The sequence below is a fragment of the Nannospalax galili genome, unplaced genomic scaffold (assembly GCF_000622305.1).
Source record: "Nannospalax galili isolate Female #2095 unplaced genomic scaffold, S.galili_v1.0 scaffold648, whole genome shotgun sequence".
Lineage (NCBI taxonomy): Eukaryota > Metazoa > Chordata > Mammalia > Rodentia > Spalacidae > Nannospalax > Nannospalax galili.
In genome coordinates, this window is record NW_008360311.1 from 254,753 (window position 1) to 270,833 (window position 16,081).

The 16,081-nt window shown below is 38.5% G+C and overlaps 1 protein-coding gene across 1 annotated transcript in view; it reads left to right on the plus strand.

Annotated features, from left to right (window-relative positions):
* Window positions 1-16,081, plus strand: part of Cd46 (CD46 molecule) — a 46,295-nt gene that overhangs the window by 29,409 nt on the left and 805 nt on the right. Inside the window, exons 8-10 of the mRNA XM_008824790.2 lie at window positions 6,287-6,328; window positions 8,238-8,273; window positions 8,765-8,825. Coding sequence (XP_008823012.1) covers window positions 6,287-6,328; window positions 8,238-8,273; window positions 8,765-8,825 — 139 coding nt within the window. The remainder of the gene's footprint in view (window positions 1-6,286; window positions 6,329-8,237; window positions 8,274-8,764; window positions 8,826-16,081) is intronic.

Sequence of the window (16,081 nt, forward strand, 5' to 3'; positions counted from 1 at the left end):
AATTCTGACATGTGAATTTCCTTTGTAGTTTCTGATTCTTGTGTGAGACTCAAAGTCTTCAAGTTTAGGTCTGCTTCTTTTTGTGAACTTTATGTGTCTTTGTGGTTTACTTTTTGGGCATGAAAAGCTGGTTCCTCTAAGCTTAAGGTTCTCTGTTTTAATTTTATGTTGGAGTGGCCAGATTGCTTTTGTCTTCAGGAGTTCCCACAGGGGCCCAAGTCAGATGAGGATCAGATGCTCTCACGCTTTCTCTTAAGGTCTGGATCCCTCCAGGAAAGATTTTTGGCCTCAGGAATTTGGGGGTTTGTGAGCCAGACCCAGATGGTGGTCTAGGGCAGTTGGTGGCCATGCCACCCAGAGATGCAAAGGAAGATGGGGGTGGGAATCGGCCCCAAGGGCTCCTGGGGACTGCACTGAGGAGCTGGGTTAGTCTGGAATCAAAGGATCAGGAAGAGGAAAGGTCACCCCTGGTGTCCAGGAAAGAGGGTGGCGGGTTGGTGCCGGCCCAGGGTAGTAGAGGGAGGTGAGAGCGGGACCAGACCCAGAGTACTCCCGGGCACCCAAGAAGGAACTAAGTTGGTCCGGATGCAAAGGATCAGGAAGCATGGTGGTTCCCCAGGTGTCTGGCGCACCAAGGGAAGGAATGGGACAGGACCCAGGCTAGGAGGAGAGACGGGTGGGGGAGATGGGAGGGTGAATGAGCCTGGGGGAGTCAAGGCATGGAGGGTGCAACCGACTTACCCCAGAGAGAGGCCTGAGGGTAGGAGAGAGCTTTACCTGTTTTTGTACATTAGCATTCTTTTATTTTTTCCCAGTTCTTGTTTGTGTGTGTTGTGCATGTGTGTGTGTATGCCTGTTTTTGCATGTGTATGGAGGCACTTGTGTGGGGGTGAATGGACTTATGTTTGGAGACCCAAGGTTGATGTTGAGAATCAACTTTCTTCCACTTACTTAGATTGGGGTTTATTCCCATCCTATATTAGTGGCATTAACTATTTTCCGTGGTCTTGTGTATATTGAGAAGTTTTCCATGAATGGGTGATTTAGGTATATTGATCTTCCCCCTATGGCTGTGAGTTGTATGTCATACAAAGGGCTTTAGGTGGGAGTGGTGCTGGAAAGAGAGTTCAGCAGTTAAGAGCACATCCTGCTCTTGCAGAGGACCCCACTTCTGTTCCTAGTGCCCACGTGGGGAAGCTCAGAACTGCCTATAACTACAGCTGTACAGGATCTGATTCTCTCTTCTGGCATCCCTCGGTACCTGCACACAGAGACACACATGCATAACACCTAAATAAAAGTAAACCTTTAAAGAAAAAAAAAAGGCTTTAGGTGTCCCCCCCCCAGCTGGAATTGTATGAAGATTTCAGCTGTGCACCTGTCTTCTCTGCACTAAATCATTGTTAAATTTGAAATTCATGATCATATTTGGGGTGAGGTAGGGATTCTCCCCCCATACCTCCCCCTCATTTAGGGACTAAGGTACTTGGTTGGTTGGATGAACTGTAAGCAGAGCTTCTCTTTCAGCTGGGAAGAAGGCAACTTGCCCAGCTTTTCATTGTGCCTTAACTCAAAGGTGTTCTAGTCCCTTTTTCCTTTGAACTTTGTTCATTCCTGTGCCAAATTTGTATTATTATTATTATTATTATTATTATTATTATTGAACTCTTCTTTTTTAATGTCTGGCAACACATCTTTAAAAACATTTCCAGACCATTCTCATGTTAACTATACAATTAAACAGAGAATTCGCTAGAATTACACACCCTACATTCTTGTGTAACCAACACTCTCCCTTTATCATCATCCCTAACTGAAACTTCTATTAAATAACTTTCCATTCCTTCATTCCAGCACTGTCCACTTTTCCACCATATAACTTTCCCTATTCTAAGTACTTCATACCACTGGATTAATACAGTATTTGTCCTTTTGTTCCATGCTTATTTCACTTACCTTTTTTTCATTTTTGAGACAGGGTCTCCCTGTAGCCCCAACTGTAGTTCTATGTAGATCAGGCTGGCCTCAATCTCATAGACATTCACCTGCCTTTGCCTCCCATGTGGTGGGATTAAAGGCATGCAACAAAATTACCAGCTTTTAACTAGATCCTTTAAAAGTTCATGTAACTTTCGTCATGTGTTGGAACTCTTCCCTTTTTCTTTTTGGAATAACACTCATATATATCTATGTAACTATATATATATATGTGTGTGTATATATATGTAAATACCCATATTTTGCTTGCTTGCTCATCCGTTGATAGATTTAGGTTGGGTTGACACCTTCAGGTTATTCTACATTGTGCAGTTTTGAACGTAGAGGTAGATATCTGTTCAAAGTTTCCATTTTCAACTGGTGTACACCTAGATTAGAATTGCTGGGTTATAGAGCAAGTCTGTTTTGCATTTTAAGGAAGCATTGTACTGTTCCATAGAAGCAGTACTATTTTATGTTCTTTTTAAAAAGTAATTCATGGGGGCTGGAGAGATGGCTCAGTGGGTAAGAACACTGTTCTTGCAGAAGATCCAGGTTCGAATCCCAGCACCCACATAGCAGCTAACAATTGTCCATAACTCTAGTTCCAGGGGATCCGACAGCTTCTTCTGTCCTCTGCGGGTATTGCATGACACAGGTGCACTTACATGCAGGGATAACAGTTGTACACATAAAATAATAAAAAAAATTTTTTTAAAGAAATTCATGTTGTATGTGTATGTTTTCCCTGCATGTATCATGTGCATGCAATCTCTACAGAGGCCAAAAGAGGGCATCAGATTACCTGGAACTGAGGTTACATACAGTTGTTAGCCACCATATGGGTGCTGGGAACTGAACCCAGGTCCGTTGGAAAAGCAGCCAGTGTTCTTTTTTTTATCTTTTTTTTTAATGTTGCTGAATTATTATTATTATTATTATTATTATTATTATTATTTTGTCTTTTTTGAGACAGGGTCTCCCTGTAGCCCCAGCTGTCCTGGAACTCACTATGTAGACCAGGCTGGCCTTGAACTGACAGATATACACCTGCCTCCACCTCCCGAGTGCTGGGATTAAAGGCGTGTGCCACCACGCCCGGCTGCCAGTGTTCTTTTTAAAATTATTTTTTAGATTTTATTTTATGTGTACTGCATGTAAGTGTACCCATGTTGTGCAGTGCCAGCAGAAGTCAGAAGAGGGCACTGGATTCTCCTGGAACTGGAATTAAGGACAGTTGTTAGCCACCATGTGGGTGTTAGGAACTGAATCCAGGTCCTCTGCAAAAGCAGCCATTGTTCTTTACCACTGAGTTATCTTTCTCCAGTCTCACTATTATATATATATATATATATGTAATTTTTTTTGAGATAGGGTTTCCCTGTAGCCCCAGCTGGCCTGGAACTCACTGTGTAGACCAAACTGGCCTTGAACTCACAAAAATCCACCTGCCTTTGCATCCCAAGTGTTGGGATCAAAGGCATGCGCCACCATGCCCAGCTATTTTATATTCTTACCAGCAGTTTACAAAAGCTCCAAATTTCCCACATTTTCAGTTAGTTGTTATACTATTATTTTGTTTTGTTTTGGTTTTGTGATAGCAGCTATCTGTCTCTTTTTTTTTGCTGCTATAACACAATACCACCAAAGTAATTTATATCGGACAGAAACTTCTCTCTTATGGTTCTGTAGTAGGGGACATGTAAGGTCAAAGTGCTGCTATTTTACAAAGGCTTTCTTGCTATACCGTAACATGACAGGAGGGCAAAGAGAGGGAGAAAGAATACACACAGCAGGGGCAGACTCACTCCTACATAATGAACCCAGTCCCAAGATAATGGCATGAGCACACACATGTCCTCATCATCCCAATACCCTTATGCTGGCAAGAATTTCAGCATGTTTTGGTGAAGACAGACATTCAAGCCATAACACCCTGTTAGTCAGCAGATGTGAAGTAACAGCTCATTAGGATTTTTTTTTTTTTTTGCATTTCCCTATTATTGGTGAAGGGCTGAAGATCTTTTCATGTGCTTATTGGTCATCTGTATATCTTCTTTGGAAAAATATCTGTTCAAGTCCTTGGACTTTTTCCAAGTTGAGTTATGTTGCTACTGAGCTTTAAGGGTACTTTAGATATTCTGAATATTAATCTTGTCAAATATGTAATTTTCAAACATTTCCTCTCATTCTGTGGACTGCCTTTTGTCCTTTGGTGCACAAATTTTTACTTTGGATGAAATTTAGTTCCTCTACTTTGCTGTTATTACTGCCCGTACTTTTGGTGTCAAATGCCAGAAATTACTGCCAAATCTAAAATCATGAAACGTTTCCACTAGTTTGATAATTTTAGAGCTTATAGTCAACAATTTGATCCATTTGAGTTAAATTTTGTATATTGTAAGGCTCCAGCCTTTTTCTTTCGATTGTTAATATCCGATTAACCAGCACCATTTGTGGAAGAGGCTACCTTTTTGTTCCTGGGCAGCCTTGTTAAAATCACTGAAAACATGTATGTGTTTATTTCTGAACTCTATGCCATTCCATAGATCTGTATATATCAATACCACTTTGCTTTAATTGTCTCTTTGGAGTAAATTTGAAACCAGTAAGTACGAGTTATCTCAACTTTGTGTTTCTTCGAGGACTGTTTAAGCTGTTTGGGCTCCCATCAGTTCATATTAATTTAGGATGTATTTTTCTATTTATGCAGAAAGCATCATCATGATTTTGATAGGGGTTACACAGAGTCTATAAATTGCTTTGTGTAGTATGGACAGCTTAAAAATAATCTTTTGGCAATGAACACAGAGTGTCTGTATTAGTAAGGTGTTTTTGTCACTGACAAATTATCTGAGAAAAATAATTTAAAAGGAAAAAGGATCTATTTTCTCTCAAAAGTTTCTGTCTACAATCAGCTAATGCCACTGCTGTGGACATGAAGTAAGGCAGAACATAATGGCAGTTGAGTGTTTGGCAGAGGAGACTGCTCATCTTACAACAGCCAGAAAGCAAAGAGAAACAGAGAAACCAGAGTCATGCCTGCCCTTCAGAAGCATAACCCTGACAAGCTGGGTCCACCAGCAGGGCCTATCTCCTAGGTTCTACCACCTACCAATGCTGCCATCAAGTTACAGATCCCTCAGTAAATCAATCAGGTTCAGTCAGAGCCCTCATGATCTAATCTTTCAGTGACAGCATTCATCAGTTGAAGACCAAGCCTTTAACACATAAACCTTTGGGGGATGCTTTGTATCCAAACCACCACAAAAATGCATTTCTATTTATTATCTCATTAATCTTTTACACAAGTTTATAGATTTCTGTGTTTAAGTCCTTCATTGCCTCAAAGTTATTCTTAAATACTTTACCTTTGTGATGCTAAATAGAGTTGTCTTAATTTCCTTTTTAAATTATTTGGGGTTCTTGTATAAAAATATAACTGATGTTGTGTGTTAATATTGTATTCTACAACTTTGCTGAGCTCACTTATAAGTTCTAATAGGTTTTCATATGTGCTGTTTAAGACTGTTTACATAAAAGAACATGTCATCTCAGGGCTAGGGCTGTAGCACAGTAATGGAATGACTGCCAAGCACACTTAAGAACACAAGAATCATACTACTTTCAGTTATATTTCTCATTTATAGTCCTCTTTGTTTTTCTTACCTAAATGCTTTGGTTACAACTTCTAATACTGAGCCGGCCATGGTGGCACACCCCTTTAATCCCAGCACTTGGGAGGCAGAGGTAGATGGATCTCTGTGAGATGGAGGCCAGCCTGGTCTACATAGTGAGTTCCAGGCTAGCTGTGAAGACCCTATCTTAAAAAGATCAGGAAAAACAAACAAGCAAGCAAAAAAACAAACAATAAAAAAAATGAGCACCCAGTTTTGCTCTTGATCTTAGAGGAAGTTTTCAACCACTATTAACTGTGGGATTTGTTTTGTTGAAACAATTTCCTTTCATTGCAGATTGACAACTGATTTTATTGAACCCTTCTTTATCTTTAGATTTTAATTATAATTTCATTGAATTCAGACTAATTTTGAGGATACAGTGACAATAAATTTGTATGCTACTATACAATATTACCATAGGGAACGTTAATGAACAGGAAGAACACTGATAATAACAGAATTTTATGATGCTACTCAAAGAAATAGCAATATGGCTTATAAGGAAAATGAAAGTTAAGAGGTTTTGTGCATGGGTAAAAAATAAATGAGAATTTAAAGGATTTTATGTATTCTTTCATTTTCTTTTTTGTTTTAGCTTACTTAACCCATTTTTCTTCTTTTCTCAATAGGATATCCCAATCCCCATAGAGGAATATTCGACCAAGAAATAGGTTATTATTTTGGTTATTTATAACCCTTAAGTATGAGACCTTAATAGTTTACATGGAAATATCATACATTTCAATTAATGAAGAAACATGTCTTAAGTCATTAGTGAGAGTTGACCTTTAGGATTACTGCCTTTGTGCCAATACCACAAACATGAGTACTAGTATAGTAAATATACAGGTAAGTACAGTTTTATGGAAGGGCCTCAATATAGGAAGGTTAGTAGAGTATGGTTATAATATGTAAAACACAACTTGCTTTCTGTGTGGCTCTCTTCCTATACACATCTGGTATACAAAGACCTCAAAACACTATTAAGTTGGGTTAGGTTTTTGGAAAAATTTGATTTAACACACTTTATGCGGGCTTCAGTTTGTACAACAGACATTAAATAAAATCAAGTATAGTCACAACAATTAAAATTCAGTGAAATTTAAAGACTTCTTGATGAGTAAATTACAAAAATTTGCTACTTTTATTTATTAGACTAATATTTTTAAAAATTCATCTTTGGTTTATTTTTTCATACAACTGTGTCTCCATATTCATGGGAGATTGGGTCTGATATTCCCAGAGTAAACTGAATATACTAAATTGAAAATGCACTTAGCATACTTAACCTACAGAGAACCAGAGCTGGCAACATATAGTTCTGGTTTCACTAGTGACAATGGGGGTCTCTGGGAGCTGTGGCTCACTACGGCTGCCCAGGATCTGAGAACCTGGGATCTGGGACCCCACATCATATTGCTAACCCAGGCAAGGTTAACATTCTAAGTTCAACACTGGCTTCTGCTGAATATGCATCACGGTCACACCACTATAAAGAGAAAAATTGTAAGTATATCATGACAAAATGGGTACTGCTTATATATGCTTTTGCTTCAAACTCTGTGGTGAAACTGTCGTTGAGCCAGCAAATATAGCTAAACATGTGATACCTGTGCATGAAATAAGAAGAGCAGAGTTAACCATAACACTTTATACTTTGATTGATATCAGTTTAATAAAAACTGTGGAACTTTAGAAGCAAAGATGTTACTTGACATAACTGCTTCTAAAATTTAAGATTTTTACAGAATTTAATGTTCTCTAGTGACCTAATTAGCTTTAACTGTCAACTTGAAACAGCCTAGAGTCACCTGAGAAGGGAGTCTCAATTGAGGGATTATCCAGATCAGATTGACCTATGGGTATGTCTGTGGGGGATTAACCGGATTGTTAATTGGAGGGTCCAGTTCATTACAGGTGGTGCCATTCCCAGGGCTGTATAAGAAAGCTAGCTAAGTGTGAACCTGCAAACCAGCCAGTTAGCAGTATTCGTCCATGGTTTCTGCTGTGCTGTCTTGCCTGTGAGCGCATTCCCTGGGTAGAGGATCATGATGCTGAGCAAGCAGGCCTGACTTCAAGTTCTACCTTGAGTTTGTACCCTGAGTACAAACTCATTGATGGACTGTGACCTGGAACTGTACACCAGATAAATCTCTTCCTCCCCTACATTGCTTTTGGCCAGAGTATTTTATCACAGCAATAGAAAGGGACTAGAATATCTAGTTAGTCAAATATGCTTACTTAAATTCCTCTGTGTAACTGTTATCAATGCATGCTGCTATTTCTTGAGCATGTTAGGCAAATTCTTCTACTCACTGAATTCTAATTATTTTGTAGTAACTTTTACTAAATAACTTGATGATAAAAGTACAGAAATAACACTGGAAAATGAAGTTCACAACTTGACCCCAAACCTGGAAACTGGCCCAGGAGGGTTCTGTGATCAAAATGATTTGGATACATTAATGATAGTGCTCAAACTAGATAGATAAACTTTTATTTTTCTCTTGTGTGTGGATGATCTGAACTCATCTGCAGAACTGTGCATACTCAACATCTTCTGTTTTACTCTTTTCTTAGATAACTGGATCATTGCTCTGATCATCATCACTTCAGGTTAAGTCTCCCACATTTTTCACTGCTTAGAGCCAAATCTTACTGTAAAGCAGTGCATTTGTTAAAACAGTTTTATTAGTTTCTATAGATTTTATAGCTTGAGATTAATTAAACCAACTTAGAAAAACCTGGTCCTTTATATATCATCTTTTGGTGTTCACATTCTTTCATGTTATACATATTTACCCAGAAATAGCCTGTAAATAATTCATGCTTTCTTAAGATGATGTTCTATGAATGTGCATCCTAAGTATGCTTCTGATAATTTTCTAAATTAAACCAGGACTTTCCTCTGGCTTACTATGGACTGTTCAATTCCAGGACTTGGATTTAAAGAATGAAGAGTCCAGGTGGAATATAAATGTCTAAATACTTACAGAAAATGCCATTTTCTTACCACTGAAATATCACTGACATTTATTCTTCTGCTTGGATTTTGAGTCTTGATAATTATTCTCAGAGTACCATGCTATTCATTTTTTTTCTTGTAGTTGTTGGAATTATTGTAATTTGTCTCATCATATACAGATGTCTTAAGCACAGGAAGAAAGGGTAAGTAATCACACTTGCTAGTCCTCGCCCTCAGCCTCTGTGCATCTTGTCCTCTGCTTTACATGCCACCCTTTATTCTTTTAAAAATAATTTATTGAGAATTCATAATGCGTATAAGGTGTTTTGACCAAATCCATGCCCATTCCCTCCCTTCCAACAACTCCCATATCTCCCCATCACTTTTTTTCTGATAACTTCATGTACTCTTTCTTCTTTTTTTTAAATGGGGCTGTTTGCTATTCTAACATTCCCCCCTCTGAAGAGGTAACCCTAAAATCTTTTAAGGATTAGATACAAGCTCCCAAATACTTTAGACATTTTTTGGCTTTTGGAACAGAGGATGTTGCTAAAAGGCCCAGGGACATTTTGACTTTTAGCCAAGAAACTGGCCACTTTTCTTTGGGGTCTTTTTCCCCTAACTGCCTAGCCAATTCCTACCTCTATTCTTAACACACCATCCTCTGAAGAGGTTATCCAACTTGCAAATAGGGAATCGGGACACAGACCTCTCTGGCTTTTTCCATGCCGAACAGGGATGCAGGGTGAGGCAACTGGGATACCCCTTCGGTGGGTCTATCTAAAGGACTCCCAGATTGCATAACTCTTGTCTGTAGGGGGAAAAGAAAGTCCTTGACTGGTGAATAGGAGATGTGAAGGAGAAGTAAAGGCAAGAGTAATTACCATTACAAGTTCTAGACAGGAAACTAGAAAAAAGTCAGAACAGGCATGCCACCCTTTTTAAAGTATGCCACCCACATTAGTGTACCCTACAAACTGCATTTCTTTGCTAAAATACTTTCAGCTACTCTTACCATCATTGCAATATAAGGAATCCGTGTAGTTGTTTTAGCAGCTATTGCAACTACAGGAAACTTCTATAGACTCTGAGGTTCAAGTTGCTTAGTGAAGCAGGATCATTATGAGGCCTTCCCTGCCCTAGGCAGAACCTAGCTCCTAAGCTGGAAAGAGACCAAAATTAAATTTGAAGTATTTCACTGGGGAAACTTTGATAGTATAGTACCTGGAATTTTTATGATGATTTGCATTTGTCTCTTTTTTTAACAAAAAAATTTATTTATTTTTATTGCATGTGTATGAATGTACTGTCTGCATGTATGTAAGTGCACCTGTGTCATGCAATGCCCACGGAGGTCAGAAGAGAGTGTTGGATTCCCCCTGGAACTGGATTTATGCATGGTTGTTAGCCACCATGTGGGTGCTGGGAATCGAACACAGGTCTCCTGCAAGAACAGCCACTTAACCACTTCTTAACTGCTGAGCCATCTCTCCAGCCCCCTGTATTTGTCTCTTTAACTCAGTTGGTGGTAAAAAACTATGTAGGGATCAGATTTCTCTCTTCTATTCTCCTAATTTTTTCAGCTGCAGAATAATGGATGGGTTAGAGATTGCTGAAGGGCTAAGATTTACAGGACCATCTTTTACCTGCCTTTTATTTCTATAAAATGAAAACAAAGGAGGCTTAGAACAGAAAAAAATGTAGAAATACATGTATTTATGGATCTTATTTTTAAAATTTATTTTTATTATATGTGTATGAGTGTTAAGTTTACCTGTGTGCATGTAAGTGTACCACACACATGCAATGCCCAAGAAGGCCAGAAGAGGGTGTCAGATCCCCTGTAACTGGAGTTGTGGGCAGTTGTTACTTGCCATGTGGATGCTGGGAACCTCTGCAAGAACAAACAGTGCTCTTAATCACTAAATCATCTCTCCCGTCCCCAAATACATTATTTCTTTTTAAAGAAAAATAAGGATTTGGAGGAGACTGGACTTGCTGAGGGTGGCATGGCCATAGATGTAAATACAGATTTAAAGTATCAAATTTAAAATGTAGTGAGAGTTTCCATTTAACTGAAGATAGGACTAGTGCTTTAAAGTTTCTGATAGAATTTAGGTAATTTCTTTTTTCCTTGTCACTTTAAAATAGCTTTGAAATAGTGCCTAACAATTTTTAGACTCTTGGTGCTCATTTCATATTGTTCTTTCATATTAATGAACTGGTTTGGGTTATATAAAAAAGTGTATTTTCACTCTGAAAAAGCTCAAGCTTTTTATTTTTATTTTTTAAATAAAATCACTTTATTCTAATTAACTCATAAATGAAAATATCACACAGCTAGATTACTGTAGCCACTCAAACACTTGCCCAGTCCCAAATTCTATATATCTCACTGAGCTTCTAGACGGTTAGGATGGCCATTTTGATGCCATGAAGCATCACTTAGGGTTTTATATTTTCACTATCACCTACATTTTTATGCACTTATCCACCACAGAGAAAGAAAAAGTGCTACAGAATTGAAACTAGGAAAAGTAAATTGATTTTCAAGCTTTTAAATATTACTTGATTACCTTTTCTAATGTCTATAATCCCTTCATTTGAATCACAAATCTTTTATTTATAGAACATGTGCTTACCACACCAGATTTCCCTATTGGTTAATTTTTTTTTTTTTTTTTTTTTTTTTTTTAAAAAAAAAAAAAAAAAAAAAAAAAAAGCCCCAGCTCCTGGAACTCACTATGTAGACCAGGCTGGCCTCGAACTCACAGAGATCCGGCTGCCTCTGCCTCCTGAGTGCTGGGATTAAAGGCATGCGCCACCACTCCCGGCTTGGTTAAATATTTTTAAATTACATATATGAACAATCTGAGCAGGGAATACTCTTACAGGAGTAAATTATGAATCTAAAGGTCTTGTGTAAAAATAACTTCTTAAGAAAATAAAATAGGGGTTGGACAGATGGCTCAGTGGTTAAGAGCACTGGCTGCTCTTACAAAGGACCTGGGTTCGAGTCCCAGCACCCACATGGTGCCTAACAACCATCCATAATTCCAGTTCCAGGGGATCCAACATCCTCTTCTAACCTCCTCAGGCACTGCATGGCACACGTGCACTTACACACATGCAGACAGGGCACTCATGCATATAAAAGTAATAAAATTTAAAAGTAAAACAAATCAGATCCTCAGTCTCATGTTGTTTATAACATGATTCCAACATATTTCTTGACAGTTCCCTAAAAGCATTAGCCAGACACTCACACTGTACCGACCAGTTAATGGATGTTTTAAAGCTAAACAATTATCTGGTCATTGTACTCACAAATTAAAGGTTCAATAGTGATTAGAAAATATAAAATTGTTTCATGTGCTACAGAATAGAGGTCTAACAGGAAATTTCACTGTTAAATATTTCGGGAAGATAATTTATCTTCAAATAATGCAACACAGAATGACTTGAGAAAAAAATTTCCAAGAATGGTGTGGAAGGGTTAATTCTTAATTGCCTTTGAACTAAAACAAACTATTGGGAGTTTTAAGATATACTTTGCCCTTTTTGGTGACAAGAACACAATATAACATTCCCATACTTAGCATACGCAAGGTACTGAGTTCAATTTCCAGCACACAAAAAGAGTAATTTAATTTTCAGATTTCTTGGCTTCATGATGCTGAAGTCCACGGGCGTATATATGCATTTTTTTTTTTCCAGGAAGGGTCTCACCGTATATCCCTGGCTAGCCTCAAATTTGTGATAATTCTCCTTCCTCTGTCTCCCTAGAGAAATAATATTGTATACCTGAAGTCACTTTCCCGAGAGGGTGGAAGGCCTTTCTTCTTTAGCACTTCAAACAGTACTTGAGGGCCTGTGTATCAGCTGAAGATCTTTTCTTCCTGTGGTCTGGAGTAGATCTGATAACCTGCTGTCTAATGAGTTCCCCAAGGGTGTTATGTGGTCGGCTGTAGACAATTATCCATGGGCTCCTACTGCCAAAATTTTAAGAAGCACTGTTAAGCCACTACCTGTTTTTGTTTTTGTGTTGTGTTCTTTTCTGATATTTAAGGTCATTAGGGTTTTTAAGTCTTTATCTCTGAGTAATTTTTTTAAAAATATTTTATTTTTTTTATTTTATGTGTATGAGTGCATTGCTTGCATGTAGGTAGGTGCACCTCTGTCATGGAAAGCCCACAGAGGTCAGAAGAGGGCATCAGATCCCCTGGGACTGGCCTTACAGATGGTTGTTAACTACCATGTGGGTGCTGGGAACCAAATCCAGGTCCTCTGGAGCAGCCAGTGCTCTTAACCTCTGAGCCATCTCTTCAGCCCTGAGTAATTTTTTTAAGTGTGGGGTGACAGTGGTCTTTAATTTTTTCTTTATTTTCTTTATACTGCTAATGTCTGTAATCTTTCCATTCAAAGTGGCTGTCACTGCCTCTGAGTTAATCAGAATAAACTCAGTTTCTTCTATACTTTCATTTCACAGTCAACATAGAAGATTTTTATGAGGAAATACATGTGTTTTCTACACACACTCAACAGTCAGGTCTGTAACAGACACCAGCTGGTATCCTCTACTCAATTCCATTCAGATCCCATGAGTAGAGAACACAGTCACTACAACTGCCCCCTTTGGATGCCAGTTCCAAGCTCATTCATTTTACCTGAGCTTTTGACCCATCAGCTACAAATCAAGGTCCTGACACTTCTCAATTAATTTGCTAGAGTCACAGAACTCAAACATTTACTGGTTTGAAGTGATGAAGAGATGTAGGACAGACAAAGGGCAAAGAGGCTCTGTACCCTTGGGCTGAACCATCCCCAGAAACATCTCTCTGTGTCTACCTTGTCTGGAATTTCCAAACCCAGTCCTTTCTGGTTTTTTTTTTTTTTTTTTTTTTTTTTTTTTTTTCCACAGCCTCTGCCTTGCTGTGGGGGAACGTGATTGATTAGATCACAGGCTACTGGTGATCAAGTCAACCTCCAACCTTCTCCCTTCCTGGGAGGCTGGACAGTGGGGCTGAGTTCCAATCCTCTAGCCTGTCTAGATCTTTTCTGAAGCTCTTGAGAGGTGCCAGCCACCAGTCATTTCATGAGCACACAAAAGGCATCGTTTTAAGAATCCAATGATCTTAAGAGTTCTTTACTAGAAAGAGGGGATAAAGACCAAATACATATTTTGCAATTCTCAATCTTCTGTCATAATGGCCTATACAAGACTATAAAATGCCTGGTTACTTCTCAATTTTTATTTTTTTTTTTGGTCTTTTTTTGAAACAGGGTCTCCCTGTAGCCCCAGCTGTCCTGGAACTCGCTATGTTGCCGTTGAACTCACAGATCCACCTGCCTCTGCCTCCCGAGTGCTGGGACTAAAGGCCTGCGCCACCACGCCCGGCCTACTTCTCTATTTTTATGGGGGTAATGGGCATAAATGCTCTCAAATTGCTGTTAAAGTGTTGTTTAAAAATGAATTTGATGTAAACTGATATTTATGATGACTTGGAAGTATAATTAATCCTTCTGTAGCTGTCATCTCAGAGAACAAACACTGTTAGTAGTCATTTTAAGAGGATCAGTATCACTTAAATTAGTTGGTAAAAAATAGTCAAAAGGTTAAAGTATTCTACAGTTTTATTTCTTGACTCTGAGATTAAAAAATATAAAATTAAGACTGGAAAGGTAGCTCAGTCAATAAAGATTTGTTATGCAATCATGAGAACCTGAGTTTGACCTCCAGGACCCACATAAAATGCCATACATGGTGGCACACTTACAATACCATTGGGGAGGCAGACATAGGCAAATCCCTGTGGCTCCCAGCCAGCTTAGCCTAAAACACACACACGAATAGGATAGAATCCCTGACATGAGTGTCAAACATATCTGGGTCACGTGTTCTTCTCTTCAGTAACTCTCTCACACTGGAAGCCATAGTCTGGCTCTGCCTGTTTACTGCTGACTCTCATAAGTCTGTGTCCTTCTGAATCATAGATGCTTTTCATTTGAGTGAATGTTTTCACTTGTAAACTTTTTTCATAAATGTATGATTTTCTTTACTCCAGCTAAACAACTATCCCTCGAGAAGTAAGAGTTATTCCATAAATGAGAATTATTTGCATAATTAATGTTTTATTATCCATGACAGTAGTTTTCATTGTTTTCCATTAGTGGTGTTGACTACTTCATATAACTTAAATATAGTTTTAATATTGATTGATTCAATTGTTTTGTTATTTTTAAGTTGTTTGGGCTTAAATGAGACAGCTTAAAATTTTGGTCAGTGCAGATTCTAGCTAAGGAATGCCACAGCATGGGGCAGAAAAGACAAGGGTTCAATTAATTTCTTCATTTTCCCTGTTTGGCTCTAAAACTTTTGAGCATTCAACAGATTTTTTTTAATGATTTTTGTACATAAGAATACATAGCAAAATGTGTAACTGTTTAGAAAGTATACAACAAAATTATAGCTGTCCCCAAACTTGGGAGGCCATGTACAAGTTTTATAAGGCTCATCTCTTAAGATGAAAAAAAAAATTGTGTGCCATAGGAAGAAACTATACCCAATGAAAAAGTCAAGAGGCATCAGAACGTCTGACTTGTCATAAAATTGATTTCCAAGATGGTATAATGGATTTTATATTGTTTTCACCCAAGATTGAAGGTGCTAGATACACCAGAACCATTTCTCTCACACAGTGGTGTTCTTTGAAAGAATCTTTACAATATTGCTTTGGGCAGAGTGGTTCAAAAGTAACACTGAACAACAATGTCAAATGTGCTCATCTGTTGGGTAGTATGAGATTTCAGTGTTAAGTTATGGCACAAAATTCATATGTCAGGAACCTGAGTGAAAATCATGAAACCTCAGTTGATGAGCCCGGTGCGCATCTCCACTCCATCTCGTCGTTGAATGTTTCCTGTTTATGCAACTCTTCTTTTTGGTTTAAAATGACTGTTGTCCCTTTCCCTTCTCTGGTGTACACATACCTGATGAGAACTACAGAGAAGTAAAATTTTCCTCTCTCTAGGAGATGAGACTTTTGCTTTTATCTTTAAAGGGTACCTGCTTCCTGCTGTTTCTTTGCTCCAGGTTGTTTTGAAAAATAGCCAGTGGATATTTATATATCAATCCCAGGAGTTCAGATATATTGTCAGTAAAGATAAAAGCAGAAGCTTAGGGGTCAGGCATGGATTTTTGCCAGTGGAAGCCTCTGTCTTAGCTCCTGAAGCCTCATCTCCCTCTGTGAGTTGTACTGAAGGAGCTCATGTAGCAGGTCACACTCAGGTAGAACACAGCTCTGCCTTCCAACAGGCCCTAACCCACACTCTGAGAAGCTGGTGGTAAGGGAATAGGCACTCTGATTAATCCTTTTCTAAGATGTGTTTTAAACTTTTACATTTAGTAGCACAAGGTAACCAAAGAAATACTGCCTGTGAATAGGAAATTGAGATGTGG